The following is a 16,364-nucleotide window of genomic DNA, read 5'->3' on the forward strand; positions in this document are numbered from 1 at the left end:
AAATGTGCTTGGCTGCTCTCTTTAACTCAATCTCAATTTATCTGATCAATTAGTAACCTGACTTATTCTTGGGTTTGGTTTCAAAACAATGAAGCTGCGGTTTCATTCAGAACGTTCAGGGCTGTTCAGTTGTTTTGAATTGCTGTGAGGAGGAAGTGCAATCTGCAGAAAAAGCAGAGCTTCAGCTGACTTGTGAAATATTGCAGAATGATGTTTATTAATGCCAGATTTGTGCAGCACCATTACTGGTATGGACTGAAATAATAACGAATAGGAGGCAGGTGCCTCGGGTTCCCATTAAAAAAAAAAAAAATGATCTGGATGTCTGGCAGGATAACAGCCCTGTGACAGCCTGCACCTACCAGAGGGGGGAGAGATTAAGTGTGAGAAGGGAGAGAGGCAGAAGGCAGGGCAGTGAGCAGCTGAGGAGGATCCCAGGGACCCGGTGCTGATCCCACAGCTGAGCACGGACTGCAGGAGGGAAGCAGGAGCTGCAGCTTCACCAGCACCCTGAGAAGAAGGGGACCTTTAGGAAGACCTGTGCAGGTGAGGGCTGTGTGCCTGTTTCACGTGAGTAGCTGGGTTTGCTGTGAGCTAAAGGCTTGTTGGAGCTCCTTGAGAGCCTTCAGGAGAGGGGATCAGCAGGAGGGGCAGACCCTGTTCAGCTCATGCCCACATGAAGGGGAGCTGTGAGCCCTTTGTAGCACTGCAGTTCCAGGGGCAAGCAGAGGTTGAAGGGGAGAGAAAGTCACTCCTTCCATCACGGTTATTTCTTTCTATTTGGATTACTTCTCTGTTGGATGCTGCCATGATTTTTTAGCTCTGAATAAGACTTATTTTGTTCCTTTTGGATAGGGAGAGAATTTGACAGAGGACAATCTTCAGAAGGAATAGGGCTGCGTTCCCAGCAATGGCAACCTCTGGCACTTTTGTGGGTGCTCAGCATTGACTTCTGCAGGCAAAGATCAGGCAGAGCACTACGGGAACAATGTTGAGGTGTATGTTATGTGGAAATATTATGTATATGTGTTGAAATGTGTGTCTGTGCATCCTGCAAAGAAAGTGAGAAGGCTGCACGTGCTGCAGCCTCGTGGAGTTTCACAGAGATTTTCACTATCATCCATTTCACTAACAGATTTCCTTGCAGGTGAGGGTATGGTGTATTAAATAGCTTATAGTGTGAAGATTGAGCTTTTTTTTAACCTGTGGCCATTGGTAGGTTGGGCAAACAAATCAGAAGAGGGGGATATTTGTTATCTGTTCTAGTTTGAAGTGGGGGGGAATGGGAAAAAGCCATGCAAGTTGAATCCCTTGTGGCTTCTGGATGTGCACAACTCCTACTGAGGCTTTCAATGCTTGGTGCATTTATTTGAGAACAGTTATTATGAGCCCAGAAGGCACTCATACACCTGATGCAAGGTGGTAAGGAAAAAAAAAAATACTGTTTCCTGATCCACCTGGGTCCCAGCCACATCTGACAGAAAGGATGTCCTGAACTTCATGTGTATGTGACCAGCGAGAGCAGTCTGTCAGAATCACTTGGCTGAATGTTGTACGTAGGGCTGCAGGTAACTGATGCAGACCTTCATTCCATTTTCTTTGCCCTTCCTTAAGTGAGTGCAACTTTTTCTCACTTATGTCAAAGTAAAATTTGAACCTGACTTCTGAATTTTGCATACCTTGCTCACTGCTTATCCCTAAATATTTCTGTCCCAAGGCCTCCCTGTCATCCCCCTGACTTTCAGTGGAGGGAGCAACTACCTGTGCTGCAGAGGAGTGCTATGGCTTGGCTGTAGTGTGAGACTGGCTTTCAACCCTGTCTGTTTGTTGGTGTATGGGAAAACATAGCCAGCTTTTTGGACCCACCAGGTCTTGTTTTCTTTGCTTCTTGCTCTGCCTGAGCTGTGCAGTGGGCACCCATGGGCTCTAGGAAGAGCTGCTTCAGTCACTATTGGTAGATTGGTAGATTTGGTAGATTTCATACTGATATACTGGGGAGGACAGGAATTAAAGGAAAAACAGAAAGTTGGAAGAATTGTGTTTCTAATATCCTTTTAAATTCAGTCCTGGAATATCTGGCTTGCAGCTGTTGCCTCTTTGATGCTTCTTCACTGCCCTGTGTAAGGGGAACGAGCTTGCTTCCATGGAAAATGCATCCTGTTTGCATTGCAGGCACTGGGAGCTGCTGAGTGTTGCAGGTTTTCAGCAGGATGCAGTAGATTCACCGCTGGCATGCAGGGGTTAACAGGGCTTTTGGTGGGCGGGTTGAAAACAAGCTGTGAAATGGAAGAAGGTCAGCCTCTTGGAGGGGTTTGCTCGGTCACAGATGGTTTTAAGTTATCAGTCTGTCTGTAGGGGAGGTCTCCCTTCCCTCTCCCCAATACAACTTAGGTAAACCAGGACTGGAAGTGAGGCAGAGCTCCATAACAAAATGTTTAGGTTCAGAGAAGCAGGCAGAACTCTCTTCTGGTCATTGCTAGAAGCAGCTATCTAGCTAGTGGTACAAGCTGACTCCAGGAGCTAACAGCTGTTTGTTGCTAGCTACCATCAGTAGTGCAGTGTTCAGTATGGAACACATCACTGGGAAGGGAGCATTGATGGGAAGGGGAGTTGCAGGCAGCCCTGGGGCTCTGGATGGCTGTGGGGCATTCCTTGGGCTCACTCTGCAAGCAGAAGGCTCTTGCTGAAATAGATGAAAGCTGCATTTGGATTTCAGTAAAAACCAATGTATGCTTATTCCAGGAGTGTTTCCATACTTGACATGAAGAGTTACTGTCTTTAGATACTTGTGTAGTGACTGGTTTTATTAATGGTGCTTAATGCTCAGGCTGCAGTGTATGATCGACAAAGTGATGCAACTGCTGCTCTGTGCCAGGGAGATGAGTGTCAAAGGAAGGACTTTGGGATGACTGTGGGTCAAAGCAGGTGGAGGAAGGGGCTTTAGGAAGCCCACTAGAACACTGCTGGGAAGTGCTGTCTGCTGTGGTTTCTCCTGTATGCTCACCCCCCATTAACTCTAGATTTTAGAACTCTAATCTGGTAGGACGTCAAAGGAAAACTTTATTCTGGTTCTCGTAGCTTTGCAGCATGATAACAATACTTTCACTGCTAACTGCTGGAGCTAGCCCTTCATCTCAGAATTGAGCATGAGGTTTTGATGTTATGTGTGTTACGAATTTAAAGTAATACATGGTACACAGTGCAAAGTTAAAAAATAAAAAATGTGTGCTTTCAGGCAGGAGTGAATGGAAGGGAAACCCCAGCCTGAGCAGCCCTGGTCGTGTGCTGTGCTGCTGGGATGGATTTCAGTCACAGACTGGCCAGATCTCCAGGCACAGCCAGCTTTGTGGAGGAGCCTGTGTTCCCAAGCTAGCTTTCTGGTGGAGGAAAGAAGGTTCTCATTTTGCAAGGGTAGATTGGAAGCAGAAGGTTTTGGGGTGCAATGTGCTGCCTTTGTGTTGCCATGATAAACCTGCCCTGGGATTAAGTTGCTGCTCATGGGAATGGGGATCAGTCTGTGGTTGCACTGGAAGTCAAAGGCTGCAAAGGGAAGTGTCTGCTTTGCCTGTAGTAGTGAAACTGTTGCAGAAGGAACTGTTTCCTTCAGGCCTCTTAGTTGTCTGATCTGTGGTGTTCTATTATGAAGACCTAGCCTAGACTTGGTTGCCCAATTAACAGATGCCAGAATCCATTATTTTTCTTCTAAGGAATTATGAGCTTTCCTAAGGTCTTGTAACTTCTGAGAACCAGTCTACTGGTGTGTCCTACAAAACTTGGATGTACGCCTTGTCCCTTCCTTAAACAAACTATGGATCCCCACGAATATTTGCACCTTGAGACACAAAGTCTTGACCCAAGTGGCACTTGGAAATCCAGCATTGCCTTGACTGATGGTCGCATCTGACCATGCTGGCTAGCTGCCGTGTTTGAGGCTTGCCAAAGGCACTGGGTTCAAGCATGCTTCCCATGCTGCACTGGGAACCAAGGGTGTATAATCCTATAACCACAGACAGCACCCTATAGAGACATCCTGGTGAGGCTGCTGCTGAGTGCAGGCTTGGCTTCCAGGAGAGTGGAGAGGTGAGGAAGGAACAAGAATGTATCATTTCTCTTGGTATTTCTTAGTGATGTTTAGATCAGACTAATAAGGGATGTGGCTTCTTCCATACAGATTGCTAATATCTGTGACCAGGAGACCTCTTCAACTGCTATGAAGAGCTCTGTGATCTTAGGCAATGAACCAACAGCTGTGATCCTGGGAGGTGCAGAATTGAATTAAAGCAGAATCAGCTCAGAAGCTCGACCTCTAAGGTAGTGAGTTTGGTCATATAGAGCTGGGAGAATGAGATGCAGCCATCACTGCTATGGTGGGCCCTGCTCTGTGATGCTGTTATCTGAAAACTGTAAATATTCTGGGTCTTCCCAGTGTCCTACAGCATACACTGATTTCCCTGGTAAGATGGCAGGCTGTTGGAGTTCTGCTCCGATTGTCCCATGGAGCACCATGTAGCATAGGTATGCTGTGGTTTCTGATCTTGGAGACATTATTTCTTGTGATGGCAAGCAGGGAATACATTGCCTTGTCTTCTGGATGTTTGGTAAAAGTGAGGTATTTGCTCTGCAGATCTTGTTGTAAATTTATTGACTATGTGAAAATGGATGTCTGTTAAGAAATTTATGGATGTATTGTGAATATTGGAAGGAACAGACTGACTTGTGCTCGAGTTGCTATCCCATGCCTGCTTCACCCAACTGACATGACCTCAGTGTCCTGTTCACAGCTCTTAGAGCATCACTGTTCTAATTCATGCAGGTAATACAGATGGTGTGTGAATCCTTTTGGTATTTTGTACCAATGCTCTTTCACAAGTACACAGCAGTAGGGGTGACTGGTGTATATAAACTGTGGGCAGCGTGAGCCATCACGTTATATTCGTAATCCCTGAGGCAGGAGAGAAGATGGAGTCAAATATAGATTTACTGGAGGAATAAGTCACACAGAATCTGATCCATGGGCGTTCCTCCCCACTCCACACAAGACCTCCATTCATCACTGGAACACTTGTGACCTGCTCAGAAATTCTCATGAAGTCATCGCTTCTACAGTTGCTGGCCTTCAGTTTTGTGTTTCTAACAAAGTATGAGATTTTTCTTCAGAAATCTTCTGAAATAGGAGGATTCAAGCTGAAAATAGTGCTCAAAGTTAACAAACAATACAAGCTCACCCAAAGCTGAAAGAGAAGTTTTAAGTAGAAGATTCTTCTTCTCCATGAGCGTCTGGATCTGCTAGTGCAAAGTTCTGGAATTTGGAACAGGGCACGCAACAGTTTGGTGTTTAGATCTCTCACTTTGTTGGGCATCTCTTGTTTTTTTTATATGAATTACAAAGAGAGAGAGAATCTTAGAATGGCTTATGTTGAATGGAACCTTAAAGATCATCTGTTTCCAAGGGTTGCCAACCAGCAGATCAGGCTGCCCAGGCTCCAACCTGGCTTTGAACACCTCCAAGGATGGAGCATCCACAGCTTCTCCATGCAACCTGTTCCAGTGCCTCACCCCTCTCTGAATAAAGGATGCTGTGTCTGTTACTATTTATTTTTTTATAATAGTCTGCATTATTGGCTTTGTACCATGTCTGCACTGTGCTTGCACCAATGTCTGCAGTCCATCCTGTGCTCCTGGATCCATTCCCTGTGCATCAGTCCCTTGCTACCTGTCACTTCTCTTGGATTTTCCCTAATTTTGTTCACCAGTTTCTCTGCCAGCCATTATGTCACCTCTTTTCTGTGTATTCACTTAGCTGATACATGACTCTATCACAAGTGCCTGGTCAAGTGCAGAGGGAATGGGCTCATCACATCAGATTGGTGCACAGGCAGGATGAAAGGCAGACCTCCCATCAGACTATCTGGTTTATTTTGCTGGTTTAAAGATATTGTCAGTAGTCTTGCCCTGGTGGGAGCAGTGGAAGTTTTGTTGCTGTGTCCCAAGGGGCCATCTTGCAGCTGAAAACCACATGGCCTTCTGCAAAGGGCACCAAATAGCCAGGTCTTGGCTATCTACATGAGGCTAGCGCGTGATGATGAGACACTTCTCAAAGAATTGAGAGTGCTGAGCTACTTCCAGCATTAGCACTGCTGTGCCAGGACTGGTGGTGAGCAGAGTTTCATGCAGGAGGGGTAGATTGCCCTTTGGAAGTATTTGGCTGCCTGTTTTGAGTAAATAGCAACATCAGTGATCATATTAGTTTGGAGAGCTGTAGTGCAGGCAGCTGTGAGTGGAGATATGAATTCCAACATGGCAGATTTGGGAAGGCTTTTGCTGTCTTTCTTTTAAACATTTTATGATTTCTGTATATCAGGGCTGAACCCAAGTGAGGGTAAAACAAGGTTATCCATGTCATAAGGGAGCCAAATTTTTAGAAATAAGCAGGACAGGTTCGGAAGGTTTCTGTGCCAGCTGATATGGTATTTTCAAGTGCGCATTTTAACACGGAAGGCATGAGAAAATGTGATGTAGTTGGATTAATTACACTGAAGGAATGTTCTCTTGCATATTCCAGCACTGTTATTTTAACTGTGCAGTCAATGTGTGGTATTAAGATGCTTCACTCTCGCTCTCCAGAAGACAAGAATTCACAGGAGTGTGAGGACTCACAGCAGCTTATCTTTAATCCATGTGAATTTCTGAAATACTTATGGTCCAGTAAACTCACCAGTTTACCCATAAAGTTTCTCAGTGGCTTTGGACCTGAGGACCGTGTTCATGTTTCAGTATAGATGCTTGTCAGAACTGCCTCGTGGGGGAAGAAGTCTTGAGAAGCAAAGGGTGAATGTGAGCCAAACACAAAGAGAGCTTAGGGGAATGCTGTTGCAAGCTAACGACAAGCAATCATGTTTGTTTAGAGTTGGACATTTCAGCTTGTGGAGTGGTGACATGTTTAGGAAGATGCAAGACTGCAAGAGGCAGTAGGGGATTATGGTGTTTGCTATTAATACAGTTCAGTGCCTTGGAGGGCAGATGAAGACCGTCGGGAGGCAGTGATGGAGAGTCCCTGAAAGGCTCTGCTGTGCAGTGCCCTGCATGCTGCAACCTGGAAACATCTTCTGATATGTCAGTTGTGCATTTTCCCTTCCCACAAGCTCTTCCTTCCCTTCTTAAAACACTAGAAGCTTTTTTTGTTTTTTTTTTTTTAAACAGAAGCAGATACATGATAATGCCAACATGTCAATGCAGGCAGGTTAGAATACGGATATGTAACACCCACTGCAGATTGGAGCTGAGGTGGAAAGAGAGGAACTGGCTGTCATTCACAGTCTCATGTATCATTTTCCATTCCTATTGTTTTATATGCGTCTCCACTAAAGTTAGAGAGGCAAACAATGATTTTCCAAGGAGTCACTGTTGATCCTGCCATTGTTATGAGTTAATGTAGAGTGTAGAGCCCTAAAATGAGGGTTAGGCTGAGGACAACGTTAGAGCCAGTGGAGAGATGTCTGTGTTCTTATCTGCAACTTCTGATGAGTGGGAAAACAATGCTTATCCTTTTGGTTCAGAATTTGACCCTAGAATACTGAGTTCCACTGCCTTTGGTCTGTGAGATATGGCACAAGTGATTTTTGTTGGCTGTGTTTTACCCTCAGTGAAACCAAGCATCACACAGATAAACACAACTCTGACCAAACGTATGACAAGGAAATGCTGGGGTCCTACCCAGAGCTTTCATCAGGCACAGTGTAGCAATCAGGGAGCAGAAATAACATGGTAGGTGTGCTGACCAAACCCATCTGCCTTTTCAAACTGTGAAGAGTTGCATGTTCTTGTGTGACTCTCGTGTTGAGTGAAGGAGTGCAGAGGGTAAATAGAGACAGCATTTAATCCCACATGGGAATCTAATCTAATTGCTCTTTCAGAGCTTCAGTAACTCTATAGTTTCAGCCCATATCTCTCTCATATGACAAGGAATCTGCTTGCACGGTTTGCTTGCAGGATGATGATGTGTTACTTTACATGTTGACCACTTTATAAATACAGAGAAAGAAGCACCTTTAGCAGAGGGTCACACAAGAGACAATAACTACTTAATGCCAAATTTACACTTTGCCATTTCCTTCTAGAGTAAGTACTAGCTTATGGTCTGCACTGAGGCTTGTTGCTAATTTAGACAAGCTAATTTAGATCAGGATGTGCTTCTGCTTCGTGCCTCAGTTCAGACATCCATCTCTGTAGCTTTCTTCTCAGCAACTGCTCTTACCATCCATCAGAACTCACCATGTGAGTGCCATGTGGTGTATTTGCTTGAAACATGAGAGGAGGTTTTGGAGGGAAGCCAGATGACATGGAAACGAGGAATGTGTCTGAAGGATGCTGTTAGATGTGTTTGTTTACTGTTTAGACCCTCTAGGCATTTTTCTACCTGGTTTGTGTTGTGCTGGTGGTTCAAAATTGTTGTTATGTGCTTTGGAAAGAGGCAGCAGAGCTGTGTTGCCTGGCAGGCCTTTCTCAGCTGGGATGTAGCAAGTGAGGAAGGAGAAACTGCATCATAAGAGCAAGCAATATTGGGCCCTTTCATTTCCCTTGTGAGTTGAAAGTAATGAAATGTTTTTTCTTTGCAGGAGGACCTGTAGTCTATTTGTGTTGACCACAAGCAGCCAAGCAAAGCATCATGACAACCCGTCCAGGAGGTGAGAGAGCAGTCACAGCTGTGAGCCCTGTGTGGACTACACCTGAGAATAAGCCCAACTCGTTCTTGGTGTTATTTGGCAATTAGGTGTTTACCTCACCATGGCAAGGAGAGACGCTGCTAATAGGCTCGTCAGGTTGTGCTGACCTTTGCAGTAGTGTTTTCCTAATGCCAGATTTTGAAATTTTATTGATGTAAAGCATTTTCTATCCAAAGCATTGCTAGGCACGTAAGCTGATATGCCCCTGGATTGCCATCTTGATTGCAGATCTTCCCACTTTGGTGGCAGTAAGTCACAGGCAGTAATCCCCCAGCCTTCAGGCATGTTCCTAGCCTGTAGTATAAGAATGGAGAGGTCCTTTCTGGCTCAATAGAGGCTGAGCAGAAGCAGTTACTGTTCTACAAAGAGATTATATGGATTGTGAGACCATTTCTAAGGCATAAACATGTTATCTTAATGGAATGTGTTTTTCCTTGTCTTTCTAGTGAAACCTCTCCAGAAATCTTCCATCCGAGGAGTTCACATTACCCAGTTTGTGGATAAGATTCCAAAAGGATGCAGCACACCTGACTTTGAGCGGAAACCTGTCAGTCTAACATTGCAGGAAGGTGAGATTCTTTAAAAGAAATAAATGAAAGAAACCCAAACCACCAGTCAGAGCTGCAGACCTGCAGCCTTGATTCCATGTCTCAAATCTGAGTCAGCAGACTAAACAGCTTCTAGCACCCTGCATTTCTTCTCCTGCCTTTGTGTCCATTCTCATGGTCTGCTGAAATTTTATGAAGGTGTGCAGTGGCCTCTAGTGGTGTATTCTTCCTTCTACCAGCAAGTTTCATATATGAAGCAAGGCAATGCTGTATCATCCTGTCTGAATTTTCTGTTGTTTCATCTAATATAGGCTGTGCATAGCTCATATACAAAATACTAGGGTATTAAGGTCAGACATTGTAAAACAGAGTTCACTGTTTATAAAGATACTGTGAGTATCTTTAATTATATCACCAGTGCTTCATTTCATTCAGTGTGTTAACAGGTATTCCTAGCTGTTAGAATTTGACAGAAGTGTAATCAATTGGAATCAGCCTTGAATAATAAATAGTTCTGATACTGCAGTCTCAAAAGAAGTTTGAAAGAAATGCCCTTTGTAAGAATCTGCTGGCTACATGGCTGCACCATACCTGCTTGGTTTTGGTGGTGACTCTTTAGAAGGGTGTGGGAAATATTGCAAGACTTTCTGGGGAGCTGTTTTTATGTTGTTGGTCATCTGAAGACCAAAGTTATTACAAAGGAAAGATAGTAATCGTTTCCTCTGTGGGTCACATCCACTAATCTCCATTACTGTCCCAGTGTGACACTCCCACTTACCTACTCGTGAGTCACATCTCTGAATTGTTGTTGTATTATATTCCTATGACTTTGAAGCTCTTTAGAAAAAAAAACAACAACAAAGCATTTGCATGAGATAATGGTAATGCTGTTGGGGATTTCAGTGGTCAGATGCAGGATACTCAGGTTGTTAGAGGAGCAGAGGTGAAGGAGGGAGTTCACAGGTGAACCCCATCCTCTTCTCCCTTGCATCCTCAAATAACAGAGCCTGTTGTGTTTGGAGTGGAAGGGAGTGCCAGGCCAGCAGATTAGAAAGGTATTGCAGAAAGATTAGATGTACATGTACATGAGGAAACACCCTGGCCTGCATGGGTGCTCCCATTTGTTCTTTACAGACAGTTAAAGTACAGCAGTGGTGGCTTACTCTGAAGAATGCTCTATTGATAACACAGGGAGCCTGTCATGAGGTCTTCGTGTTCAAAAACTAATTTCTTGCCTCTTTCTGAAAGGTAAAAATGCCATATTCAGAGCTGTGGTCAAGGGTGTCCCTGCCCCTGAGGTGAAATGGAAACGTGCAAAAGGAGAAATAAACGATCCTGCCAAATATCTGATGTTCTACAGTCCAGCTACAAGCGAACACATTCTGCAGGTAAAGATCAAATATTGTAGAGAGGACACACAGAACAAAGAGTGCAATGAAATGTATAAATGTGCAGTGATCGATGGGGCTGAGAGCATCAGCATCTAGAATGTGTAGGTAACCAAGTACTAGAAAAGCATAAAACTGAATTTTATCACTCCGTCTGCGTAACGATGATCAGGATGAAATAGGAAGAGGATCTGAAGGCCAAGATAGATGCAGATTCCAAAAGCTAGAGATGATTTCATGATGTGGATTTCTTATCTTAAAATGTGTCGAGGGAGAAAATGGTCTAAGTGTCTCATGAAGAAAAGCTGATCAAGATGTCACCAGGTCTGAAACAGCACAAAAGTTGAGCAGAGTAACTGTAGGAATAAAAGATCTGAAATTCCAGCAAATAATGTTTTGTTAGGATTTGTGTAACTGAACCACAGTACATGACTGTGAGTTCTTACTGTGTTCTTCTTTTTAAGATAAATAAAATCACTGCAGGTGACTCTGATTTGTACCGTTGCTTTGCTGTAAATGAATACGGGGAAGCTTCATGTTCTGCTGGCCTCAGGATCATACAAGGTAGGATTGACAGTTTCTGTAATCCAGACATCCTGTGGTCCCAAACATTGGGCTTCGCTGTCCTCTGCAAGTGGGTGCCCAGAGCATTGTCTAAGTATCTTCAGTGTGGAGAGCTAATTTCTTCTCACTGAGGACTGGAGTTCTGCAACTCCCCCCCTCTTTGGTGCTCCATGATAACATGAGCTTTAAGAAAAGACAGAAGAAACTGGATGTTGTGATCATTGCACTGGACCGTGCTCAGAAGCTCTGGGTTTAGTGCTGAATTGACTTGATCCTTTATGATGCTGGGCAATTCAGGCAGTCTTTTTGGAGTGATCCATCTCATTTCATTTCAAATGTCTCCACCTGACCTAGCCCACTGTTCCCCTTCATAGTCAGTGGAGAGAAATGTGTTCTTCATGTTCCAGGAATCTACTTGGGCTGAAGGTGTGGACTAATTTGGAAGTGTCTGCTTCACCTGCCTACCTATAAAATAAGCTTAGAAAGCAATTACCTGCATTGTGCCTGGTAATCCTTGCACCCTAGCTCTCTGAAAAAAATAATACTGGTATTTCCCAGCATTACTTAAAATACAAGCTTGCTCTACAAGGGCAGAGACAGCATTCCCCACTGCATGAAATAGCTAATGAGCTCAGACACAATTGCAGTAGAAATACAGTGTTAAGGATGTACAGGAATCAGCATCAAGTTGACAAGGAAATCCAAGCTAGAATTAATTTTCCTCTTGCATTAATGACAAATGTATTGGTTTTATAATTCATAGTCTTACTGATATATAGTTTGTTATCTTGTTTATCTCATTGATTGTTTTTTCCTATTTTTTCTCTTCTAAACTACCAGTTGGCTTTAAGAGGAAAGCAAACTATGTTACTGGTCGTCCTGCTGAAGGTGAGTTAGATAAATATTTTTGGCATACTGAACACTGCTAAGTCTAGCACATTCCTACCTATTTTCCTTGGTTAACGTGAGGAGAAAAATCAGCACAGAAGGTGGGGAGGAGCGAACACAAAGTGAGACATTGCATTGTGAATGTAGAAAATGCCAAAGGCCTTTGAGGAAGGAACACAAGAGTATTGCCAGCTCTTACCTGCCTCCCAGTCTTTAACAGAGAATACAGTGATTAATTCTTCAGTCATTACAGCAGAAACAAAAGGGACGTGAAGAAATTGTCTCCATTCTGAACGGGAAAAAAGCCCAGCAATGTAATTTAGGAGTTTCTCTGTTTTTTGTGACCTTGAAACTTATCCCGAACTTGCAAAGAATGCAGTAGGAGAAAGGTTATAAATTTCTAGAGTTCTGTGCATTCTGTCTGCTTGGTACTTACCTTTGGGTGAAATGACATGTTAAAATATGGCTTTGAGCTGTTATAATTAATGATTTCTTTTCCCTTTTGTCCTCTGTAATAGATTTGAAAAAGAGTCTTCAGGACCTCAAGAAGACGCTGAAGAAGCGGTAAGCCTCCATATAATGAAGACCATTTTAATACTTCCCAAGTGTTTCTTGACATGATAGCTTCTTAAACCTTCGACTCTTTTTGTTTCTGAAGTTGCTCACCTTATGGAGAGATATGACAGAACAATTTGCCACCCTTTGTGAGGCCAAAAGACCCCAATATTTTTTCTTTTCTACGTGCACAGGGACAAGTAAAGTACAGAAGTAACAGAGAAAGCTGAAAAGAGGACAAAGTGTAGAGGAATAAGACGCCTTGTTTTCTATCAAAGTTTCTTGATATATTTTTTTAATTCTTGGTTCTTAGGGCTCCACTACCAATACAAAAAGTACTGGACAAAGAGGCAATCTTCCAACTGTTACTGCATGCAGATAAGAAAGATTATGAGAGAATCTGTATTAAATATGGAATTTCTGACTTCCGTGGCATGCTGAGAGCACTGCAGGATTTGAAGAAGGATACGGAGAATGAACAAGCGAAGGTAGGATAAACTCTGGGGCACTGAAAGCACTGAGTTTTAAACAAACTGCCAAGTCCCACAGTTACTCAGTAGCTTCTGAAAACAGACTTAGACCTTCCTAAATTGCTTTGAAGGTGAAAATTTTATTGTGTGGCAAGGAATGATTTACGGTGATGTTTTGAAGTCCTATTTCTGTGCTTGATGAGGATCAAAAAGCTACTGACTTTTTTGAAGTTGACCTCATAAATTTCAGGAGATCCTAAGTTTAGGATGATCTGTTTATTAAATTGCATATCTTCAGAGACAACTGATTACACAATTTAGCTAATTTGAACATTAAATTGGAGGTTTATATGCATATACAAACCATGTAGAAACCTGGGCAGGAAGAGGTTGTGTGCTGTATGAATGACCAGTACCTCACACATTAAATACAATTTAGCCACAGGAGGTAACTCAGGAAACTTACAGGTGCTTCTTCCATACACGTACAGTCAGAGGTAACTCTTTCCTGTGCAGATGGAAGGTAGATTTCACACTAGTTCAATAGCTTAAGAACTTCTGTCATGATAGTCTTAACCTTATCTTTTACTAAATTCTTGTTGGTTTTTTTTTGTTGTTGTTTTTGCAGTTAATTCACAGTATCAGAAACATGGAACACATTAAGGTCAACAAGGATGGAAGTGCTTCGTTTAGCCTGGAGATGGACCTGAAAAGTGCTAGCAGCAACATTTATCTGCTTAAGGTAGGAGGGGAGAAATGAGTTGGCCAGTTCTTCAGACACTGTAGTTGTCTGCATGAAATACTTTATCGATTGGGCAGCATCTGGGGGCAAGAAAGTGTCTTAAAGAAGTCTGTCCATCACAGAGTCCTTGCCTGGCTAGGTAAAAAGTGTTGGCTTGGTGCAGCAGAAAGATTTCAGCCAGTTACTGACATCTTGTTGACTTCAAGAGCTCTTCAGGTCAGAAGAACTCTAACTATGGCTTTCAGGGTGCACAGATTCTGTCGTCTCATATTGGAAAGACGGATTTAATTCACTTAATGTTATATGCCATTCTAATTCAATTTTGTGAAAGAAAATATCAAGGAAGGAAAACATCCCATGGAGTCCTGCAGTTACTCTGCTGTGATGCCTGTGTGATCGGTGTTGTGGATGTTCTTCTGGAAGATTTCAGTAGAACTGTCGTTAGTAGCTTTAGTACAGGGGAAAATGGACTTAATTAAACAGGAGGTCAGACTGAGGGCTTCCAAATTGCAATCTATGCAGTCACAGCAAGAGCAAGGGGACTCAAATGTGTCACAGATGGGAGAGTGGCAAACTTGCCTGTTTACCTGTTTGTGGAGATACTAAATCTTTGAAGTTTTAGCAGCTGTGTATTTGTTAAGCTTCAAAACCTTACATAAGCTTGCAAAGCACTTGGCCTGACGTGAGAGTCAGACACTATTCTGTACAGGTCTTATTGCACATATAATTGCCTGTGTTTTATATAAACAGTGAGCACTGTCCACTGCAAGTTGTAATAGAGTGTAGACTTTTCTCTTGTTTCTCGTTAGTATCAAGAAAGCATTCATAGCAAGAAATTTAGCCTGATTTTTTTTTTTTAAATGTCTTCTGCTAATTGTATGCTGCCTCTAAGAGTACTTTGTTTCTCTTCCTAGGATGGTGAGAAGGTCCGTTACGGAACAGGGGATGAATACAGAAAGTATTACCTTAGACAGATTGGAAAGAAGTATCATTTTATTGTCAATGATGTGCATCCAGAAGATGCAGGCTTGTATCAAGTCAGAGTGGAGGATGTACCTATTTTCTCAACTGAACTGGACGCTGAATGTAAGGTTTGAGTTAAATATGGGTAATGTGCAGCTGTAACAAGAATTTATTTTTCACTGCAAAGTTTCATGTAAGGCCATGTGTAAAGCTCAGCAGCCAAAGCTGATAACAGCAGAAGACTGGTTTTTGTGTTGCCACATAAGGGTTTGTTCCTTATGACACAGGTAGAAAACAGGTGATCGTTGTGGATGGATGTTGCATTTGTATTCCAAAGGACGAGGTTCAGGTTTTGATCTCTGGATGGCAGAGTTCATTAGTTTATGCTATATTTTTGTCAGCTCAGAATAATAACTGCCAACCTTAATGATGATATCCTACTGCTGAAATAGATTAATGACAGCAAAGTACAGCACATCACAGTGATGGGTAGTATAAATGTTGATGCTAAGATTAAAAAAAAGACAAAAATCTGCCTTTCTCTCCCTTAGAACTGGGCACAGGAGCGCATCCCAGTTTTTTTTTTGCTGCCTGATGTGATCACAGGCATAGCAAGTCTCTTTCTTCCTTCAACAGCAACACGTTTTTCTGGGAAGACAGAACCGGCTCCATTTCCTTTCTTTTTTTCCATTCCAGCCATCCCTGTGAGATTTCAGAAGCCGCTCACGGATCTGCGTTGTCATGAGGAGGAAGATGTTATCTTTGAGTGTGTCCTGCGCACTCCCTGCTATGATGCTGCGTGGTTACATAAAGCCCACCCCCTCGAAGCAAGTGAGAAGCACCAGATCTCTGTGAGCCCCGATGGTCTGATCCATCAGCTTATTATCAAAAATGCTGTGACCTCTGACAGTGGCTTGTATTCACTCGACACTGGACTCTGCTCCTCCAGGGCCTGGCTTCTTGTGGAGCGTAAGTGGCACACAAATAATATTCCTCTCACTGTCTTATTGATTGCTGAGAAGTGAAATGTGGAGCCTCTAGTTTCTAAGTAGTGTTTGTAGAAATGGCAGTCTGATTGGAGCTTCTTTCCTCCTTAAATGTGACAACATTTTCCCTTGTTATTTGTCCTGACATGAGGTCCTGCTTCAGAGCTGGGAACTGATGGACTCTGTGCATGGGATGTTCTGTAACTCATTCAGGTCTGCAGGGAGGGAGAAGGCAGGAGGCACAAATGAATCCCAGATACTGCTTATGGTCCTTTTAATTGGACTTATCATGCTGGAAATGTGCCCTCTTTTTTCCATTTCTTAGAGTTGGTTTTTCCTTTTTGCTTTTATTTGTTTTGTTCTTTTGCAACAAGCATGTTTCTGCTAAAAGTAGTTGTTATCTTAGCTAAGAAATATAAAACTGTCTTAGTGTGACAAATAAAATTAGGGTTTGAACTGAATATAAGTTTATTTAAATAAAATAAAGAAATTATATTTCTGTGACTTAGAATGAAGAACTAATGCTAATATGTTTTC

General features: G+C 42.9%; 1 protein-coding gene across 4 annotated transcripts in view; it reads left to right on the top strand.

Moving 5' to 3' along the window:
- Nucleotides 1-340: 340 nt before the first annotated feature.
- The window catches only part of IGFN1 (immunoglobulin like and fibronectin type III domain containing 1), a 29,756-nt gene continuing 13,732 nt past the window's right edge, over nucleotides 341-16,364 (top strand). For 2 of the 4 annotated variants that reach the window (XM_090124451.1, XM_031608619.2), the window contains exons 1-11: nucleotides 344-546; nucleotides 8,616-8,684; nucleotides 9,170-9,292; nucleotides 10,520-10,659; nucleotides 11,124-11,223; nucleotides 12,064-12,111; nucleotides 12,630-12,675; nucleotides 12,980-13,154; nucleotides 13,765-13,878; nucleotides 14,793-14,964; nucleotides 15,538-15,810. In XM_090124451.1, coding sequence (XP_089980577.1) covers nucleotides 8,666-8,684; nucleotides 9,170-9,292; nucleotides 10,520-10,659; nucleotides 11,124-11,223; nucleotides 12,064-12,111; nucleotides 12,630-12,675; nucleotides 12,980-13,154; nucleotides 13,765-13,878; nucleotides 14,793-14,964; nucleotides 15,538-15,810 — 1,210 coding nt within the window. In that variant the 5' untranslated portion in view covers nucleotides 344-546; nucleotides 8,616-8,665. Of the gene's footprint in view, nucleotides 547-3,959; nucleotides 4,081-4,171; nucleotides 4,312-8,615; nucleotides 8,685-9,169; nucleotides 9,293-10,519; nucleotides 10,660-11,123; nucleotides 11,224-12,063; nucleotides 12,112-12,629; nucleotides 12,676-12,979; nucleotides 13,155-13,764; nucleotides 13,879-14,792; nucleotides 14,965-15,537; nucleotides 15,811-16,364 lie in introns of those variants that run through there. The other 2 variants (XM_090124450.1, XM_090124449.1) reach the window with 2 other exon arrangements.

Source organism: Phasianus colchicus, chromosome 25 (genome assembly GCF_987193195.1).
Source record: "Phasianus colchicus chromosome 25, bPhaCol1.hap1.1, whole genome shotgun sequence".
NCBI lineage: Eukaryota > Metazoa > Chordata > Aves > Galliformes > Phasianidae > Phasianus > Phasianus colchicus.